The 22,647-nt window shown below is 34.9% G+C and overlaps 2 protein-coding genes across 2 annotated transcripts in view; both read right to left on the bottom strand.

Annotated features, from left to right (window-relative positions):
- Positions 1-6,596, bottom strand: part of LOC117105183 (zonadhesin-like) — a gene marked incomplete at its 3' end in the record, with an annotated part of 51,551 nt that extends 44,955 nt beyond the window's left edge. Inside the window, exons 1-6 of the mRNA XM_033246252.1 lie at positions 6,479-6,596; positions 2,702-2,830; positions 2,151-2,264; positions 1,757-1,876; positions 681-794; positions 138-251 (exon numbers count right to left, since the gene is read on the bottom strand). Coding sequence (XP_033102143.1) covers positions 138-251; positions 681-794; positions 1,757-1,876; positions 2,151-2,264; positions 2,702-2,830; positions 6,479-6,551 — 664 coding nt within the window. The remainder of the gene's footprint in view (positions 1-137; positions 252-680; positions 795-1,756; positions 1,877-2,150; positions 2,265-2,701; positions 2,831-6,478) is intronic.
- Positions 6,597-16,415: 9,819 nt separating this feature from the next.
- The window catches only part of LOC117105182 (WSC domain-containing protein 2-like), a gene marked incomplete in the record, with an annotated part of 12,316 nt that continues 6,084 nt past the window's right edge, over positions 16,416-22,647 (bottom strand). Inside the window, 5 exon segments of the mRNA XM_033246251.1 lie at positions 16,416-18,007; positions 18,119-18,322; positions 18,600-18,764; positions 19,480-19,660; positions 20,055-20,197. Of these exon segments, the coding sequence (XP_033102142.1) occupies positions 17,625-18,007; positions 18,119-18,322; positions 18,600-18,764; positions 19,480-19,660; positions 20,055-20,197 (1,076 nt within the window).

Here is a 22,647-nt window from a genome sequence, read left to right as displayed (position 1 = left end):
TTTTTGTTTGCAGCGTTTCTTTTTTGTTTGCAGCATTTCTTTTTCTTTGCAGTGTGTCCCTTGTGGGCCATCGCACCTCACCCTACTTCCGTTACATCTGGATCCCGCTGATGACAGCGGAGTAGTGATTGGCTTACCTGTCTGGCAGTCGGCACCTTCAAAGATTTGAGGGCACGTGCAATTGTAGCTATTTACGAAATCAAAACATGTACCGCCATTTTGACACGGATTGCTTACACATTCATCGATTTCTGAAATGTATTAATGAAGGCAATTTTACCAGGTGTATATATTCCTAGTGTTTCATTTAATAGTTATTCAAGCTTCAATAAAATTGTATTGGTCCATATGAAAATACAATTGTATTGATTGGCAGATGTGTATATAAAAAATATAAATATAGTAAATGCCAATAATTCTCAACAAGAAGACAAGATCGGTACATAAAAACATACAAATGACAATGAAATTAAAAACGAACAACTTTAAAAATGTATAAATGTGGCAAAAAATTATTATTTAAAACATCATAAATGTTAAAACTATTTGAAGACAACAAATTAAAATATATCATGTCTACCGTATCTTAATGGTGAAAGGTCCCTTAGGCTTACTAATGTTATAGTATATAAAAATATAACATATATATAATGTTTACATAATTATATGTTCGCACTTACCTTGAGAACAATTATTTCCTGTGTAACCCGGGTCACAAGTACAATTGTAGAAATTAATGAAATGAGTACACGTTCCAAATTCACCACATGGGCTGCTCAAGCATTCGTCGATATCTTTTGAAAGATAAAGAAGAAAGTCAATAAACAACAATGTAATAATAGGTAAGAAAGAGGCTGTGGAAAAGTGTGTATTTATGTTTGTATATCTACTAAATATTCATGTCATTTTAAAATTCGTGTTTAATTTATGAAAAGCTAGACGAACTGATCTGACTTCCGGATACAGGTATAAGTTATAGAAACCACTTGCCCTCTGAGTATTTATTTCAGTGTATTGACATTTATATATGAAAATGTTTCCTAAATGTGAAACCCGAGGCAGTATACAAGCTAGCCGCATATCTCAGTTGGTAGAACATTTGATTTTCCGGAGTGTCAATCAACTTAAATTTTAATTTCAATTTTTTTCAGTGCTACGAATGCCATCAAGGCCAATATCCGCAAAAACTACACATTGCACAAAAGCACACAAATTAAGGTGGGGTCAATTGAAAGGGAATGTGACAATGTAATTGAGAATTGAGTAGGGGAGAAAAGAGGAAGGAAACAAAAAAAAAAATCAAACCAATGAAATTTAACAACTGACCAATCAGAACAGGGCCAAGAATACACGCACGCATCCTACAAACTCACATGTTGCCCCACAAACGCACACGTTTGTGGGACCTTAGCAACTATATCCAAGGGGTGGAGCTTAGCAGAAAGGTTCAATGAAATTTATGGGATGGTATTGGGTTTAGATTCCGATGTTTCCATGTCCCCAAAAATATTTTATTTTAATCATTTTAACCAATCTTAATCTAATCTAATCTAATCATATTTATTTATATAGCGCCTTTAACAACTGAGTAATAATATACAATACCGGTAAGTTCTATCCACGTATTGTTTAACATGTTAATATTCATGTAATGAACAGGTACCTCCATATCTTATAATTTATAAGGATATGCGCTCTTCATAAATAAAGTCTACGGATTGGGTCAAATGGAAACAATCAAATGAACTCATCTTACCTCTATTGCAAATATCGCCTTCGTAGCCAGGGTAACATGAGCACGTATAGAAACTCTCTGTTGCAAATCTGTTGATGCAGTTCCCGTTTACACATGGGTTGCTCAAGCAAGGTCCCGTTTCTAACGCCATAGAACAAATTATTGGTAGTTCGTCAATAGGAACACAACAATACGTTCATGATATATAGCTAACTTTTTATTACTGCTGTAACTATATTATTATTCATTGGTAATATTAAAACATGGCAGTGGTTATTGTTACACCAGTCTTAAACCAATCCTTAATTCTAATTGAATATTATGGACTGGATTTGGAAAATATGAATTAGGAATTGATTGATAATTATTGCCTAAAGATAATCATTTACTATACTTAAAATATATAGACTCTTACCATTGCCGCAATTGTATCCTAAGTAACCAATCGGGCACGCACACAGAAAGCCATCATTTTGGTCGATGCAAGTTGCACCATTCAAACACGGTGAAGAAGCACACTCGTCGATGTCTAAAAGGAATAACATACAATACACAATAAAAAAAATAGCCATGGGCCCTCTATAATATCAGTAATATATCATGGCACAGTAAAGCCATAGAATTGTATTGTGGTACAATATATATTTTTAACGTTAAAGAAGGGGATCTGCTAAACAAGTTGTCCCGAGATTCACTTGACCTCAAAGGCGTTGTGGAAATTCAAGCATAATATAAGTAGAAATTGCATCATTTTCATTTTTTCACCTTTATCTGACGTCACAATTTTAAAAATAACGCTAATACTGCTTCTGACAATACTGCCAGATGTATAAGATATGCGCTCTTCTGCATTATTTTTAGCATATACACATTATATATATATTATATATTTAATGCTAAGTGATGAGAGACAAACTATTCTATGCCAAATTGTAATTATTATATATTATTAATTGCGGTATATACCAAGTTCACATCGCGTTCCGTTAATTCCAGGAGGGCAGTCGCAGTACTGGGTGCCGTCAGTAGCTATTCGGCACGTCCCTGAGGCGCACTGAAGCATAGTTCCATCCGACGGGCATTCTGTGTCAGTTTCTGCATAAAAAATATAAACATAAATATATATATATATTCATTAATCATGATACACAGTTGCTAAAATATGATGTAAAATTATATATATATATATATATATATATATATATGTTTATATATATATATTTTAATGTTTACAATAATGTATCGGTATTATATTAATAATTCATAATTTATTTATCTGAAATCAAAAATGAGATGGTATACGATAACCGAAAGCCACAACTACAGTTTTAAAATCGGGTCAACTGTACTTCTACTTTTAATTTTTCATCCACATTAACTAGATAAATACTATCTAAACAAATCGTTTGTATTTTAAATTCATTAATCATGATACGCAGTTGCTAAAGTATGATGTAAAATTATTCTTACAAACTGTTCAAATAAATATTATGAATGAATTAAATAGGCCTACACAATGAGCTATGTTGAGCATCTGTAGCTTCGCCTAAAATATCTCCAAGATTCCCTACAATAGAAGCAACAGTGTGTCTCGTAATGTAAGGTGGAATAGATGTCTTTGGAGCAACCCCAGTTTGTTTGAGGAAAGGCCAATGTAGAGACGCATGATAAATAGGGGGATATCAATGCAGCATCATAAAATAAAACAAAAGTGAACAATATAAGTATAGGATAAAAGAGGCAAACTGACGAAGGGCTGGACATGTGGCACGGATGAATGATACAAGGGGCATCAACAGAACGAGGACAAAAGAAAAGAAGCAATGAAAGAAATGGAAGAATCATGACAAAAGTAATGTCCGACTGAAGCAAGCAATGAATATGAACATTTAATAGAAATAAAAGACATTAAAGAGGGGGGGCCAGAGGCTAGGACCTTCCCCGTCGGGGAGAGCTTCCCCCACCCCCGATCAGTATTTTTTACATATTTCTTGGACTCTAAAAACGAATAAAAAGCCTTTAAAATCCTTATATTGTCATAGTGTAGTCGGGTCCACTTTCGCTTTTGTCGGGGATATCGACCCTCTAATCGAAAACGCTGGATAATCCCCCCCCCACTCCTACGGTCGAGCTAATCCTGGCGCCACCACTGAATTAAAACTATATATTACTCTTTCTAATACACCTCTTAAAATAGACAGTTGCTTATAAATTGGTATGGGCATCTTAACTGGATTTGTTATTATTCGCACTGAAATTTCATATTATCTTGTACACCGTGATTCCCCTATCTGTAGTGATAACCATCGTTAAAAACACAATTTATCTTGCAAAATCTTAGCAGAATTTAATCAATTATTGAGAAATGTATCATGAAAATGTAATCGCTATAGGATGTTCATTAAACTATCAATGACAGTCGCCCACACTTTAGACGGGAATCTAACCTATTTATCAGAGAAAGCATTGTATACACACAATATTTGCACGAAGGGTGCAACCTGTGTATTTGAAGTCCAAATTAAGTAGCTCCCATTGAGTTTGGAATATTCAGTTACAAACATTATGACAAAGGGTGTTTGAATTGAGGGCCATACCACAGTCACTGAGCCAATAGACAGTTTGAGATCGAGACATAAACGTAGTCGAGATTAATGCCCCAGGCCAATGATTTCCATGTAGGTGGTACCATGGTACCATTACGTTACGTCTTCTGTACAAAGATACTGTACATAGAAGAATAAGTTCGGTACAGTAGAACTTTATTAAGGGGACACCTTCGGGTCCACACAAGTGTCCCCTTAATAAGGGTGCCCCCAGAATACGGATTAACTATAGTGTTAAAAAGGTATATTTATCTCCCTTTGCGGCCAAAAAATGTGTCCAATTAATAGGGGTGTCCCAAATGAGGGGTTCTACTGCAGTGTCAAACTAAATCGTATACTAATTTGTGTTAGCTACTGTTAAGATTAATCATCGTATAATATAATTGATAAAGAATTATGCCAAGTACATACTTATAAATAATTATATGAATCCGTGAAACCCATTCAAGTAACACTTTCAAGTACAATCTGATTATGTCAATAACAAGTTCACGATCGATACATCAAAACATCACAGACTACGTCAACGCTCATCACAGACTACAACAACGGTATCCATGCGTAGATACGTCACTAATATTATTATATGATGTTTACTATCTTTGGTAAAGGTAATGATTTACAACGATACAGTAGGTCGACATATGCACATCAACGTGTAAAACGTGTTCAAATTACACAACACAGTTTCGAATAATTATCAGATAATATAGGCCTAAAATGTAATACAAACTGGAGATACTTCCTAGACTTTAATGGGCCTACTCCCTACCTACATTTACCTGGTCAAGTACTTTCACAGTTGTCAGAAGTGGAAAACCCAGACCCCACTCTGATCTGTGTCTAGGACAGTTAAATAGTTTAGAAAGTCGAGACGGACTAGATCAATCACCCTGGTGTCAATAGGCCCACCAGGTTGTCCAAGAAAAAACATTAACATTGTAAAAACTCAATTTTACAATAAAAAAAAAGCATAATTATATATAATTATATATATATATATATATATATATATATATATAGACCTATATAACATATATATATACGTTATATATAGGTCTATATATATATATATATAATACATAAATCAAGATAGCCGTTAACACTCTTACATTATAAAGAAATCATCAAAGAAAAGTAAATACAGTGTTCGAACATATACATATATATATATATGTATATATATGTATATATATATATATAATTATGCATTACGTATTGTCTTACAAAGTATCGTTTTTCCAAAAATGTAAAAAGTAGAGTTTTTAAAATTTAAGGAATTTTACTTATTAAAAGATATATACATATCTTCAAAACGTTATGTATTTATAATAGCTTCCGGTACAGGATATGCAATTTTACAAAAGTGAAAACAATTACAGTATTGCATAACTAAAATGGCTTAAGAGACCTATCTTCTTTTATGATCCGTGACTTTTACGGTCCAAAAATATGGAAAACTCCTAAAAAAAGGTCAAATAGAACATCGAATAGCTCATCTAATACAAAGATAATAATCCATTAACTTTTTGAAACAAATCAGGTTTTTGATGAGTTACAGACAACTAAGGTATTCAAGATCGTCCTAATGTTAGATATGTTCACCAGCGAAACCTGGGAAAGGCAGTATGGTGCACTTATGACCATTCAGGTTATGGGCCTATGTGGTCGGAGTTCGAGCCACACGTTGACCAATTTAGGCCGGCCATGCTTAGATTGGATACTGTACCCAAGCTTCCACTGTTGGCGGGCTGTGAAGTGGCCCAGGCTATGTTTCAGCCATAGGTGCGAGTAATAATGGCACATAAATAAAAACATTGTGACCACTTCTCATCATTAATGATGGTAGTATTAGGCCTATTATAACAAGATTTAAAATTATGACTATGGCTAAAACACCTTGGCTAAAATGTCCTTAAATTTAAGCGTCGGTGTAAATAATACGTATACTTAAATCGGAAAATATTTTCCATTATAGGCCTAATTTTTAATTGACCTAATACAATGTACCCAGCAATTGTTTTCCAAGATTGTTAGAGTAATACAGACAATATCGAATATAGGTAAAAGTATTAACGTGGCGAATTGGCCTGTATATAAGATAGAAATGCTAAATATAAAATTTAAATGTACTCACGCGATGAGACGAACGTATAACCAAAGGTAAATACAAGAATGAAAAGTGTATACTTTGGGCCAAGGATGGCCATGGCAGAAAAGTACAACTTTTTGAATTTGCTGATATAATGGTTTATTTTTCGTTATTATAAACACATGAAGCTGACTATAGCAACTTTGAAGACGGTAAGCAGCAGGTAATTCCTGACTTTATGTCTTATATTTAAACAGTAACAGGACTTTGAACAACAATTGGGCAATACCAACCGGGGGTTGCACCATTTACTCGAAGGGTAGCACGGAGCAAGTCATACGCTTGTGCACTGCTGATAAAATCACGATGACAATGACTTATCAAGCAGAAAAATGTCAGGTATTTTAGGGCTGATATCAATGTTTTTTAAATCAAGATATTATAAAACAATATTTAAGAAAAAAATATGATGATGTCGTTAGAATCAATGTTGCATTGAGATTATTGTTAAAACTCCAAACAATGACATTTAAATGTCAAAAACTTAAAAAAAAAGTTTGTACACAATGCTGTCAAGGATGTCTGGCCCATGTTTGTATATCCTCACATATCAGTTTTACATACGAGAACATAATGATAAGACCGAACATTTCCGAGTGGTGGCACGACTGATTAATTCATGGTTTGTTGTCATGGCACACCTTTAATGTCTTTTATCCTACCATGGACCTATTAAGGTCCATGGTCTACAAAACATTTGGCTTGATTAAGAGAGGTAGCCCTACGTGCCATAGTTAGTTGTATTCCACGAATAGTCAATGGTCATGTATTTATATAGCGCCTTCCACAGAAAAAAAACCGTCTCGAGGCGTTTTCATTTTACATCAACTAGGGCCTAACTACAAAAAACAAGTCTGTAATATAAAATAATGAATTAGGTTTATCATTTTCTAGTACTAACATTATTGTCAGTTCCCAAATCTGGCCTGTCCTATTGTCTAAAGAAGCGTTTGCTATAGGTGACTACATTGCTTAACAATGGCTCAGAGCTTCAAAGGAGCTTTGATCAGTTGAGTAAGAATGCTTTGATCTTTAGTTTAAATCACTGTTATATGACCTAATAGAGATAATGTTTTGATTGGTTAAACACTTTTAGTATTTGTGCATATAACCTTGTAAATATAGATATTTTTTTCAATCCTGATGATGACATAATATTGAATCCCGACACGATGGCGTACATTTCAATGCTTAGAGTACGGTAGTCAATGTATAATACTTTGTATTATACTTTTCTTCTTATTACCTGAGATTAATCAGTGGACATTTCGGTTGATAATAGAATGTTTTGAATGATGTTGCTTCCATTGTTTACAATCATTTAGGGGGAAGATTATTCTAGATAAAACATAAACGCTGAGGCGTTGGGGAGGGGGCTATTTATTTGAGCGGGGCGTTTATTCGAATAAAATACGGTAACTTCTATATTCAGCTCTACAGCTAAAACACAAAGAAAGTGAAAACAAGTAGGAGCCGTATTAGTCTATAGCATAATTATAGTATTTTATTTTTATTTTTTAAATTTTTATTTCGAAAATCATCCAACAGCGGAAGCCAATTACAGGATGTCATACAATACATATAAATATATATAAAAATACAAACAAGTGTAAGTTATTGATTAATAACATTACAGTAAGAAATGGAATAAGAAATTTACAAAAATATGGCGAAAAATTACATCTTAAGCTAAATATTGCAGCTTCAAAAAAATACAGATAAAAATCCAGAAAAATAAATAACAAACAAAGCAAAACTAGTAACTAATTAATAAAATTACATTAGAAAATAGGAATTGGTAAAATTTTTTATATAAATATTGCGAATAACATCTTAAGCTAAGAATTGCGGATACAAAAAAAAAACCAGTAAAAGTACAAATAAAAATGCAGACATACAAAAACAGATAAAACGCAGATCCAACAAAAGCACACAAGCAAGACAAAACAGTCAAATACAAAGCCAGACAAAACAGAAAAGAAGAAAATACATAAAAATACCAACAGAACACAAAACAAAAAAAAATAAAGGAGTTAACCCACCCAGAAAATAAATCGCTTAGGTATTATGAAGTATAGATTGCGATAAGCTGCTTTTGAATGAACTAAGGCTCTGGTGAAAAATATCGATTAATGTAAAATTATGAGAAAGGTTACCGTATTAAATAAGAGGGCAAGACGATGAATAAAACCGTTTCTAGTGCAATTGACTCTGTTGAAGGGAACCAAAAATAGGTCCTTGAGACGAGAGCCGGGTCTATTGGTCTTGAGAGGGAATAAGGAACATAAAGTAGTATCAAAAATGGAATTAACACATTTAAAAAGAAAAACCATGTCAGATATATTTCTCCTTTCACTAAGTGAGGGAAAAGTGTATGAAACAATATTATCATTTTTAAAATTGTGATTTATAAAATATACAAATTTAGACTGGACTCTCTCAATCCGATAGGCTTGTGAAACAGAAACAGAATTATAAATAACACTGGAATAATCAAAAATAGGTCTGACTAAGGCAATGTAAAGATGCAATTTGGTTTTTTGGTCGAGGGTTTTACAATGACGCCAAAATACTCCGAGCAACCGGTTACCTTTGCTAACAATGGCATCAACATGTTGGTTGAAATTAAGTTTTGAATCCAAAAGAATACCAAGATCTTCTTGTACGTAAACTTTGCTAATACAAGTACCATCAAGATTATAATTAAAAATAAAAGGAGATTTTTTAAGACTAATAATCATGACGACACATTTAGTGGGATTGAGAGAGAGAGAGATTCCAATCAGCTGACCATTACAGCCTATTAAGATCATCTTGAAAGGCTACGGCGTCATTTATATTCGTGACCATGTGGAACAGCTTCAAGTCATCAGCAAACATTAAACAATGTGAATTTTTAAAAATAGAAGGGGCGTCATTAATGTACATGTTAAACAAAAGCGGGCCTAAAATTGAACCCCGAGGCACTCCGGATGTGACAGGCAACCACTCTGACGCAGCACTTTTATTGAAAATGTGGGTAAGAGGTGCAGACAGAGATTTAGCGCAATATTTAAGAACTTCGTTACTTAGCCTGTCACATCCGGATGCCTTATGGGGTTGAATAGCTTGAAGAAGCTGTTCCAAACGGTAGGAAAAACTTGAACAGTTGACAGCAAATCAACTGGATAATCTCTTAGCTCGGGATAAAAGAAAAAATGTTCGTTGTTTAATAGTTTAATAGTTTAGTAGTAATGAATTGTTTAATAGTTTAGTAGTAATAATATAGTAGTAATTGATCCTGTGATCCAGACATAAATCTATGGCCTATCCATGGATACGGACTACCAATGAAAGATACATCAGCAGGAACGTCCTGCCATGGATACCTTCTGGCTTTAACAATGTAAACATACGCTGACCACCTTAGTTTGCTGTAGATAGATATAGGCAAATTTGTGATAAACGATTAGAAGAGAGTATCAGTGTGTAAATTTTTGAAACTAATTAAAATGAAAAATATTATTTTTACGATAGACAACACTAAATAGTAAAATAATAACGATACAGATTAGTGGAGTCTGTCTTTCAGAGGCATAGTCTGTCCTTACTGGTGCTAAATCTCTCAAAAATGAAACCCTGTAAGGCATGGCTGCTTTTATCTTATTTTGGGAGGTCTGAAGTTCAGAAATCTAATTGCGATTTCTTGTCAATATACAAGTCGTAATGTATACCTACAGATTATATACAGGCAGTTTCAGATACCAATTATACAATAATGCATGTATAATAATTAACTATTATTCTGATAAAAACCGCATCTCACTTGTAAGTGGCGGTCGACCAACGAAGTATGGTTGACTTGTAAGGAAGATACAAATTCAGCAATCGGCTTAATTTCTACCCCTGTATGCATAACCTGCCGGATTCATGGTAAAAATCTATCAGGGAAAATACTTAGAATAATTTTCTAAGTTAGACTCATCTGCCATGAGAATGCCATTTCGGACATCCAGAGCTGACAACTTAGAAGTAAAATCAACTCCTATGCCTAGGCTATATGGATATGAACGAACATAAACTACAAAAAATTTGATACAGGCCATCGTGCTGAGATTCAATATTTCGACTCTTTATTGAGTCATCATCAGGAAAGAGTCAAAATATTAAATACCAGCAAGATCGATGGCGTGTATTTAATTTCTTGAGGGTAGGCCTATGTAGGCCTATTATGTTTACGTATTTGAAACTAATCAGTAGGCCCTCTGGTGTATGGCATACATCCATATAACAAATTAAGTTTCCTATGTTAATGGAATACATCGTAATAAAATTAATATACAAACGGTGTGTTTCTTTTTTTTTTATTATTATTATTATAATATAAATCCATACAAAACATCATTAAACTTTTAAAATACGTTTACCATACCAACCTGAGCACAAGGAACCATTAGGTGTATCATCATTTCAGAAAATATTGGTTAATTTTTTTCATGTTTGATTGGTTTGACAGGAAATCAAACAATTTATTTAAAAAAATTATCATTTTGTTCCTTAACTTCCGACATCTATCGCAGTCCCACTTTTAAAACTCGCGTTCAGGGAAAGGATGAAATCCAAGGTCTTAATTCGTGTTCTGGCCGCTAGATGGGGCCATTTAGATTTTCATTCATGTAAGCTAATTAAAGAGTAGGTCTATAACTACAATATTGGACCTGTACTTTTGAAGTGTTTAAAATTTACCAACAATAGTAGTGAAGATTTACCAGATCTCCTTGAATAAAGTGTTCCTCTACATGGCCGGCGGAACGTTTTTCAAAGTGGGTGGGGCGGGGGGGGGGGGCACAATAGTAAGATGAATGAGAGCATGAATAAGGGGATTTGGGTTCAAATTTAGATGGTGGTGGGGGTCAAAAGTTTTCCCAAAAAACCGCAAAAAGGAAGGGGAGTCCGGGGGTCCTTTCCCTGAAAATTTTGATTTCTAGAAGGCGGTTCTTCAAAATTTCAATTCCCCCACTTGAAAATGATCAGGTAAGCTTTCTCATTCTTATTACAGTAAACTATAGGCCTGTAACGTGTAACACAAAAAAATTAGTAGTTGCATACATAGGCCTATTCTTTTTTCCATGAACCGATAAACCCCAAAGAGAAAATGGGGTCCGGAGTTCTCTCCAGGGAAATTTTTCAAGGTTTTCCCCTCTTGAAAACGGTCAGGTAAATTTTTCTCATTCTCTATTACAGCTATAGGCCTAAGCCTTACATCTGTATACAATACAATACATTAAAAAAAATGAGTACCGGTAGTTGAGGTGTCTTTTAATGACTTTTAAGTTCTTCAAAATTCAAGGTTTCCCCCTCTTGAAAACGATTCCATGAATCAATTAACCCCAAAGAGAAAGGGGGCGGGTTCGGGTTCTAAATGGCGGGAAATGAGCTTTGCCGAATTCGAAAGTGTTTTTAATGACTTTTAAGCTCTTCAAAATTCAAGGATTCCTCGCTGGAAAACGGTCAGGTAAATTGTTGTCATTCTTATTACAGTAAATAGGCCTTATGTAAATACAGTAGGCCTAAATACATAGGCATCGTTGCATACGTATTCTTTTTTTCATGAATCGATGAACCCCAAAAATAAAAGGGGGTCGGGGTTCTTCCTCGAGAAAAATTTGATTCCTAGATGGCGGGAAATGTGCTTTCCCGACTTTTAATTTTCTTAATGTAACAAAAAAAAATCATGCTCTACTGTTGTTTTGATTATTGTAGGCTTTAGGTCTAGGCCTACTTTGTTGTAGTGTCGTGTTTACAGTGGATGGATGGTGTAGCGCTTAGCAGCTTTGGAGAAAAATCACCGTTTACATTATTAGGCCTACCAATTGATATTTTTATTTCTTCAATCAATATTCTCCTTTCTCTGGATTTGGATTACAATTTGCCACAAACCTAGCAAAGTGATTTATCCAGGTCTAGGCCCATATAAATGGGTTACAACAGTAGTTCCCTTTCAACCTGGTTCAATGAGCTCTTCTTCTGGTGACAGTAGTGGCCTACAGTTCTGGTGTATTAACTGAACTATAGTGGGTGGTAGGCCTGGACCATCTCAATTGAATAAAAAGATATTTACACAATTGTTACCTCGAAATTCTGTGGGTTTGCAGGGCCGTATCCACAATTACACCATTTGTGTGTCATTTTGTAGATTCAGCCTGACTGCTCCTCTCTCTAACTGAAACCTATGCCTATATTACACACTGTGCGCCCGACACGATTTCTTGAAGACCGACGAGGCGCACGCAATGACGGTTTTTAGTGAAATCCGGTTTAACACTTTCATTTCTAAATCCGAAGACAGTGTTTTCAGTGATGGGACACGTCCAAAATATCTGGTCCAAACCGGAAGTTCGCATCGCCGATCGTTTTTTTTCCCTTTTTTTTCAGTCGCCTGTCTTGTGTGGCGATTGATCGTTTTCTCCAGTCCAGTCTGTGGACATTTTCCGAGTTGGGGAAACTCCTCCCTCTCTCCCCCTCCCCCATCCTTTCTGCGGTCCTTAGTGTCTGTGTACATTGCACTTGAATGGATTAATTTTACTCTAAATCAAGTTTTTATATTCAGTGGAAACATTTGTATCAGCAAGAATCTATACACATCTAAAGCCTGGTTTCCATAGAATCGCTACACTTTCGCTGTAATCCTTGTACTGCGTAGCTGATGATTTCATTGACCAATCGGCGTCGCCAAAGAAGTCGGCGATAGCTTTTAGCGATTTTTATGAAAAAAAAAACCAGGCTTAACTTTAACAAGATGATGTATCGCATATGCTAAGGAATTGTTCAAAATAGCATGATTGAGTTTGAAATTTTAAATATTCTAAATATAAACACAATACAGTAAAATAAACTCCTAAGAAAAAACGTGGAAAACCCGGAGCTTCTAAATTGATAATGTGTGTACTCGTTCCAAAGTAATTCTAAATTAAATAAGCCTAATAAAGAATTCACTACATTCATCATATAGGCCTAAAAAATAAAAAATAAAATAGGCTGTTATCATGTCACGGTAACTTTTACCATTCAAGTTTTCAAATTTTTTGGTTTGGAAAAAAGAAAATATTCTATCTTTTCATATAGGCCGCGCCTCAAATAACTTCGTTGCAAATGTTGGAGGCAAGTCACACTCACGCCGAATTCTTTTATTATTTTTTTGGGCACCACGAAAATCCAAATTCTTCGCCTATAGGCCTATCTATAGAGGGCCTAACCTGTCCCATCCTCTGAAGCCTGAATAGAAATTAAAATATAGTTCAGGATATGACAATACTATGCTATATTCCAAAGACTTTGTAATATCCTGATGGCTTTATTTGATAATTTCACCCCTTTGTAGCCGGCCTACAGTAGTAGACTTCAGGTAAAATAGTGCATGTAGGCCTACAGTAGACCGGTTTTATTTAACGTGTGTTATGAAATTAGACAGGACGACATCACAACAGTCAAATCGTAGACAGTAAAACGGCCGCAGAAATGCATAACTATACACAGGCTACAACAAGGGAAGAATGGGACAATTGGTGAACAATGCAAAATGTTTCAAGTATTAACAAACATGTATTGAACGATTACCTTGTAACAGATCTTTTTTTTAATATTTTTTTAAAGTCAATAATTATTTCGATTTATGAAGGAAATTTGCTTTCCACTCGGACCTATATGGCTAATTGGGACCGGGATATGAAGAGCATGAGAATGTCATCATCAGCGTTGTAATAATTTTGATACCAGCAGTCGGCCCCAGGCATCCTCTGTGCTAAACATGCTATTTGGCCAGGGATTTCACTGTTCCCCTGATTTGGCCAATTACAGTAAAACATTAGGTTAAAGTTAACAGTTTGCTTCAAACATATTGTGGCTTAAAAACAAATCGACACAATGTTATCTAAAACAACGAAGAAGTAAACGGTATTTCTTGCAACCTATTAGATCAATTCGAACTAAATGGCGCGGTGTCACCATACTGTAAATAAAAATGCAATTTTAAAGGGCGCGTGATGATGCTGCATAGCGCCAACTACAGTCTCTGCAACACCTTGGAATTTGGAAACATGATCGGATCATGGAGGGATTAGTTTAAACCGAGTCTGAACTAATTCCTCCATGATCGGAAGTGTCTACTCGTAAAGAGTGAATGTATCCATGATATCACAAGACAAGTAGACCGACATTGTAAGTTAGAACTTATAGAAGATTAGACAAAACAAGTGAATTAAAGTTACTTTATTTATCAACTGAAAGTATTTACACACTTCATTAGTACTGACATTAGAATCTTAATTTTAAATTGCTTTTTCTTAGAAATTCCAGGAAAAACAATAACAACGTTACAGTTTAATTTCTTTTACCATCTGTTAGTAACTACTAAGGTAAAATAAATGTTACTTAAATTATGAGCAAATATTGCACAAATCAAACGAATAACAATTATTACATCGTGTCTGTTCCCGTACGGTAAATGATTTGTTTCAAGGTAGTTTGTATTTGAATTACACAACACACATGCATGTCGTTTATTCAATTTTTATTTTTAAATAATTATTGTTTAATTTGATCAATTTATCAAAATTAATTTTTGTTCAATATAATCAATAAATTATTCGAGTTTTATAATTATTGTTTAATTTAATCAATAAATTATTCGAATTTCTACTATAATTAATTATTCTTTAATTTAATCAATAAATTATTCGAGTTTTTATTATAATAAATTATTCTTTAATTTAATCAATAAATTATTTGATTTTTTTAATTATAATTAATTATTCTTTTATTTAAGCAATTTAATTAATAATTACTGTATACGAGATTTAAAGACACAAGACTTGGTTAACAAGTAATATCCACCCAATGAAACCGAAAAACAAAGAACATAGATACTAGTGCATAAAGACCAGTACAAGCGCGGGTAACGCAGATTAACACTGGATAGCAAACACCCGGCTCCGTGACAATGTCACATCGGTACGGTACTCTGTACCGAACATTCTAAAATATATATCATACCAGTAATCGACAAGAGATAAACATACAACCAAATGGTGTTACTATAATATATCCATGACGAAAAATAAAATCAGGAGAATTATACAATTTATAAAGCAAAATTCAATTAATTAAAGAAAAAAAATGCAATGAAAGATGTAAATCAAAAAGTAGTATAGCACAACACAAAGTGATCGAAATAACGAGGCGTGATGTATGTGTATCCCTGTGTTACCTAAACTCTTGTTGGTCCTTAAATCAAATGTATAAATAAGATTCTTTCAATAACAAATAATCATAAAATCAGCTATCAGAGATGGATACTAGTTGATAGGCTTCTTTTGTTTTACATCACACAAAAATTAAAGCTCCTGAGAAATTGTATCAATATGTTTGTTTATAGGCACTAGTTACCGTTAAGGTATTAAGTATGACTGGCTTAAGTCAACTGTACATTTGGAGTTACGAGACTTGTATTAGTGAGGTTTCGTCACGCGTTGAACGTTGAACACGCAGCTGACGTCATCATACATACGTATTTTCAATCAATTATGCTATTCTGGCCATATTGCGCTAATATAAAAGACTGGTACAGTAAACAGTTTTATCTGTTTCCATATGTAACTATAACTGTCATTCAAAACAAAGAGTATTGGTTTAATCTATTGAACGTATGAGAGACGTCTATTGTGAAATTTCAAGTTAGTGAAATTGGATGATATCTATTTTTGTGTTTACAGTCCCACAAGCTAAATAACAATATTACAAGAATCGGACGGCGTCTCTGTTGGGAGTACGAGTGATATTCTTAACCATATCCAATATTACTCTATGATTGTCTATGCTGTCAAGCAAAACGAGCATCGCGCTTCTCGAGATTACGCGTGGTGGGCCTACGCAACACCCAGTTATGTGTACATGTTGTTATAGTTACGAACGCGTGACGAAACCACAATCCAATCAAAGTTTGTCTTCACTACTATTCACTTATCCTATGTATAAATTTCAGCAAATAATTTCAAAGAAAAAGGCAAATATTCATTAAAAAAAATCTGGAAGAAGTTTAAACTGTCTGCGTCTTCAACTCCCAACGTCTTAAAACTCAAAATGGTAAACCTATTATAGTAATTCCATAGGGAAATAAATAAAACATGACACTTGCTGTAAATTAATAAAATATTATATAAATCGTCTGATAAATTACACCATTATTTATTTTAAATATAATCCATTTATAAAACAATATTCATCAATTAAAACAATCATTTTTAAACATAAATAAAAATTATTGATTATACCTGTACTGTAATTACTAAAATGATAAGTAACAAAAGGTAAATAATATAGTTCTGTCCAACGTGACATGCCTATGACATTTGAAAAAAAATTACTTCATCCACTAGGACCATAAATAGTGCCTTTAATGCAGAATGTTATATCAAGAAAGCCCTTCAGAATCTAGGTCACCCCACCACTAATTCATATACCACCCACCTTTCGACTCCTGTGCATGTCCCCAGTTTATAGACCATTGTATCACAATGATCTCCAAACCAACCACCATTACACAAAATTTCACCCACCAACCTGCTCCACCCTGACTACCGGAACTTATCAGCTAACACGACCCTTATATTCCCAAGGAGCATCCTGTGCCCAGTCTTTGTACCAGCTGGTGAAAAGTTTACATTAGCTAACCACTTTTACCTACAAAACTTTTCTGTTAGCTCTGTTAGCTAATACCTACGTGCTAACTCACTATCTAAAGTTGTATGCATAGAAAATTTATGGACAAGTAGCAACAATTTATGTTGCATGCGTCAAGGCAAGCCACTAAATAACGGAACGTTTTCAGGATCAAAACAGCGCAAGTGCGTGTAGCATCCTCTACAACATAGCGCAAGTGTGTGTAGCATCCTCTGCAATACAACGTACCGTAAACCCGTGTAAAATAGTTGCAACAGTAAGCGAAATCTACCAAAATCCATCTCCACCGTACTCTCTAAATATCACCTCAGTAGACAACTTTCTATTTATTGGAAGAATGCAGCAATCAGATAAAACCTATCTCTACTTTCCCCCTGAGCGACAAAATATAATAATAAGATGTTTATATTTCTCATTAAACGTCGTTTTTGAATGTTAATTTTGGGTTGTACTGATCTGGTAATGGTTCTTGATTTCTCGCATCCAACGCCATAGCAACCGATTTGATGTATAAACTGACCATTTCTCTCATGTCCTCTGTAAATGGATCAAAATCTAATTGTTTACCCTTTGGTGCTGGTGGTCTTTTAAATTTACCGACTGGATCGCTTGCAACACACAATAATCGACTTTCATTTACAGGTAGCTTGAGAAATTGCACAATCTTCTTTAATTCACCATAAATATCAGTCTTCAAATGTTCGTAATGTACAACATGTATGTTCGGCTGATGTAGCAGCCAATTAAGGGCAGTATTCGTCCACGTTCGGGATTTACCTAAAACAAAATCCGTCCATTCTGGAAAAAATAAATATCAACAGATTTATAAAACACATAATGCAACAAAATGAAGTGTTGACCATTAAGTTTCAAATTATAGACGGTTACTGTTGGTGCAAGTAAACATACCCGTGCCCTGTTTGTACTGCATTGGATTTGCGTGCCCAGTATGACCACCAAATTTTCTATTATGCTCAGATAACATGGCGTCATATGGATTACGAATGATGACGATTCCGCCATCAAACTCTCGTATATGTTCCTCATCGAATCGGTGAGTTTTCACCACCACTGTATTTCCTTTCTTATAAGGCTCTCGCTCACCTAAAAACCCTAAAAGAGAGAGGTTGTTTTGATAAATTACATAATTCATCAGCATAATCGTCATCATAATCATCATCTTCTTTATTATCACCATCTTCACAATTATTATCATCATTATTATCATTATCATCGTTACTGTTACTACCATTACCATACGAATTATTTTAATCCTCATCATCTATCATGAATATCGTCATCATCACTACCTCCCATATCATTATGATGCATCATCACCACAATCATCGCCATCATCCTTCACCATCAATAAGACTCTATATTAATTTACCTTTTTTAGAGAGTTCACCATCGTTATAATAGCTACCGGTGTATATACCAGTGACCCTTTCTATAAGGTAACGAACCCATGTGTTTCCTGAACCAGGAAAACTAGCCAATGAAATTAAGGGCATTGATCCAGGTGGACGTAGTGACATTGTGTCGCAACTGGTATCTGGGAAAAGAAAATCACAGAGGTGGTTAATGAAGCTTCCTGATAACATGAAAGACAGTGAAAGACAATGCTCTTTAATTTTCCTGATGAGAATGAGAATGGATGCTACTTAAGGGTCATCATCAAATCAGAATTCATCAATTCGAGGCTACTTCTTTCGTATGAATTCTGTGAAAATCGACATTAGATGGGCATTATGGACACTCAACGCCATTCCATGGTATCTTCGTCGAGGTGTTGGCGTTCTTGTTCACCGTTGGGTGGTCTGAAGTCAGGGCAATAATAGATGATCTGGTCCACTGTTTGTTGTCTGCCACATTTTACATACATTAGTTCCGATCTGATGGAGGAAAGAGGCACAGCGGCCCCAGCCAGATCCGAGGCAGTTAAGTCTGACCGAAGCCTCACGAGAAAGATCCCGGAAAGAGGGGGGGGGGGGGTTCACGATGGATTTTCTATGAAATTATGAAGTTTTCAGACTACTGAATATTACTGTAAAATGCTCTGATTCACCACGTGGCAGCAATTTTGAAAGATAGTCTCAATACATCAGTCCTTTTCTGAACTATTCAGGTGGCGTACCACAAGATTTTATACTATTGTTTATCCCCCTTGCAAAAAATTCTGTACTTAATTTCGGGACCCTTAAAAAATGGTATCACCACACTAAAAACAAAACATATTTCTTATTCAAATTTTATTGGAAATCACATACCCCTTGATTCCGTCTGGTAAATTGACAGTGTATCTTGACCACCGCAAAACTGGTCAACTTTACCAGGACAAGGTGTGTCGCACAATTGAGGTTTTACTTTCCCGTCACTTAAGTTCACCGATTCACTGAGATACCCACAGTGACATTCAATTCCCCGGGAAACTGCAGCAATCGGTCGCCCCTGTACAAGACGACAAACAATTCATAAATTAAAAAAAATCGGTTATTTTGGTGGCTGCAGAGAAAGTTGAGAAATTGTAGGAAAATACGTTGCGTCACTGGAAAATTTACAGTTACTCAAAAGTCAACATTATGCAATTCTGAATACATCGTCTGCACCTCATGTATAGCTCATTATAATTCAAGCTCGCTGTATAAAGTTACAAACTGCATAAATTTGATTGATCGTTAGTCTTGCAGTGCATCATGTTCCCAGTAATTGCTTCCTCACATGCATACTTTGCGGAACAAAATATTGATTTCAGAACAGACCTAGCATTAATAACAAATAAAATTTTCATTTGGAATAGGAAAATTTTTGTGGGAATAGGTATTCAATATGGCGGTTCACTCACCTTTTCTGTACAGAAATCTTTGCATATCTGGACTGTCATCTCATTGTTTTCCATCGTTTGCTCATCTCGTAGGAAAAACTCTCCGGTTGGTCTTGTCATGCATATCATAAAGTCGTCTGCTAAGCCAGGCGATGATGTTGATGCTGTGAACGATCATGCGTAAAATAATATTTATATGAACATCAAGTAATAGAAATTTAAATATTCTTTATTTAGGATAAATGCATAGTGTTGATAAGATCCCTGGCTACGTTAGTCGAAGCCTTCTGTGGTTTCTCTAGAAATGTCACGTGCAAATACGGTAATTATTCACTGAAACATATGACAACTTCATTTTCGGTCTATTTAGGAAAATCAGCAGCATGTTGCATGTGTATTACGTTTATAATTATTAATCTAATCAATAGGGTATGATAGATCGTAGCTAATGATCAGTCATTAGAAGCAATATAATTATTTTAATAACATTGGACAACTGATAATGAATATTTATCAGAAAACGACGCCATATGGATGCCTAATACCTGATCATAAATTTTGATTCTAAACTTATTTCGATAATGCTGGATGTACGATGTTGCATAAAAATGTCAATTAGGTGTGATCCCACACATAACCATTAGTATTATCCCTAATTCATATTCATAACTCATAAATTCATAATTATTATTGATTAAGTTATGATTGATTACCATTAGCTGAATTAATTGTTTTTCCTGCACACTCAGAATAATATGCAAAGTGCCATAAACATAATCAGTGGTGGCCGATGCCCCGACGAGGGGTCAGATTTCCCCGACGAAAGAAAAGTGGGCGTGGTCGAGCTTCGACTAAAAGATCTCGAAAGTGGTCCTGGGGGAAAAGCCCCTTGAAAATTTTGACAATTTAGGGTTTTCAAAGGCTTATTTAATCGATTTTAGAGTATACTAATAGGCCTATGTAGAAAATACATGTAATTTGTTTTTCTCCCCGACGAATTGTGCTTTTCTGCCCGACGGAGAGCCATGTGTATAAGAGACAGATTTTAATCCTCATCATCTATCATGAATATCGTCATCATCACTACCTCCCATATCATTATGATGCATCCCTGAACATAATTAGCCATGCTTCAATCGCGAAACCAATGCTATATCATTCTACATGTCTAAAAACGATGCACTTCTACATACCCACCAAAAACACCAGACACTCCATCCCTACCCCCAAACACACAGACATATGTTTTATTATTTAATGACTGGCAACCTACTCATGTTACTATTTCCAGCTGTATCTATATCGCTGTGGAAGCATTTTATTTCATCGCCTAACATTACATATAGTATCGGTTTACACAGTAATTTCATATTTCAACATGAGTGTTTCAGTTCAGAAGCAATGCGTCGATCGATATTATTCGACTTGACCGCGAATCAAATTTGACATGCAAACAACTCTAGCGTGTTATTTAGCCTAGTGAACGCTCAATACTGGTCGACATCGCTCGCATATCTATACTAGAAAGTACAGGTAGGCCTACCTAGACACTACAAACAAACGGGATTGGGAATAAATACGTACATACCTGGCGTGTTGTTTTATTTATCATATTCGACTAATACGACTCCTAATTTACTTACCATGTGTTTGCATCAGGTATATAAAATGGGATCAATTTATTACGGATGTAAACATTTATGGACAGGAAATCAATGAAAGTACAGCAACTGATGGGAACCTATATAGTTCTATATCTACACTACAATTTTTTAAATTTTTTATAGGTAATAGAGCTGGTTATTTTAGAAAACTACGTGCCCCAAACGACAGATACATAATTATGTTATTGAATTTTTACCATACCCCTTCTTTATATAACACAATGACACTGTCAGTCAACAGTCGGAGGCCCGGCTATTAAGATACCGACGCATGCTGAGGACGACAGTGATGATAATGGTGATAATGATGACAGTGATGATGAAAGACAAGATAACAGTGATGATGATAACAATGATGGGGACGATGAGTGATGAGAATGATGATGGTGACAATGATGGGGACGATGATCATAACAGGGATGAAGATGATGATAATGATGATGGTTATGATGAAGATGTTGACTAGGAGTAGAGGCCGGATTAAAGCTTCAAATGTATTTACGCGTACGCCAACAGCACATACTCTGATATGACATAAATCGTGCGCGCTACAACACAGCTAATCACAATATGATGACCTCTTTATGCAGACGTTTCCATAGCAATATTATAATTACAAATACGGGCTCTATTATAACGTGACAAATTTGTGACTGTCATTCTAAGGTATTAGACGTTGGTCGGTGTGAAAAGTAATGGAAGTCTGTACGAGCCGATATTTCCAAATTATAGTTATTGTAGACAATGCTAACGAGTTCACACGGCAGGCTAGGGAATCGAACGATCAAGTTCAGATATGACACTACGGCGAAAAAGTCAATTTGCTGGCTATGTGAAATGTGATTTGCATGATTATCGCTGGCCTTGGATGAATGCAAAACAATTTAGTAGACTGCCATAACAAAGAACATATTCATTATCAAATAAGTATTGGAAAACATATCAGTACA

The sequence above is a fragment of the Anneissia japonica genome, unplaced genomic scaffold, assembly GCF_011630105.1.
Source record: "Anneissia japonica isolate Jap-2015-1 unplaced genomic scaffold, ASM1163010v1 scaffold287776_len302883_cov198, whole genome shotgun sequence".
Lineage (NCBI taxonomy): Eukaryota > Metazoa > Echinodermata > Crinoidea > Comatulida > Comatulidae > Anneissia > Anneissia japonica.
Note: the sequence above shows the minus strand (reverse complement) of the source record. Positions and strands in the feature narration are given on the sequence as shown.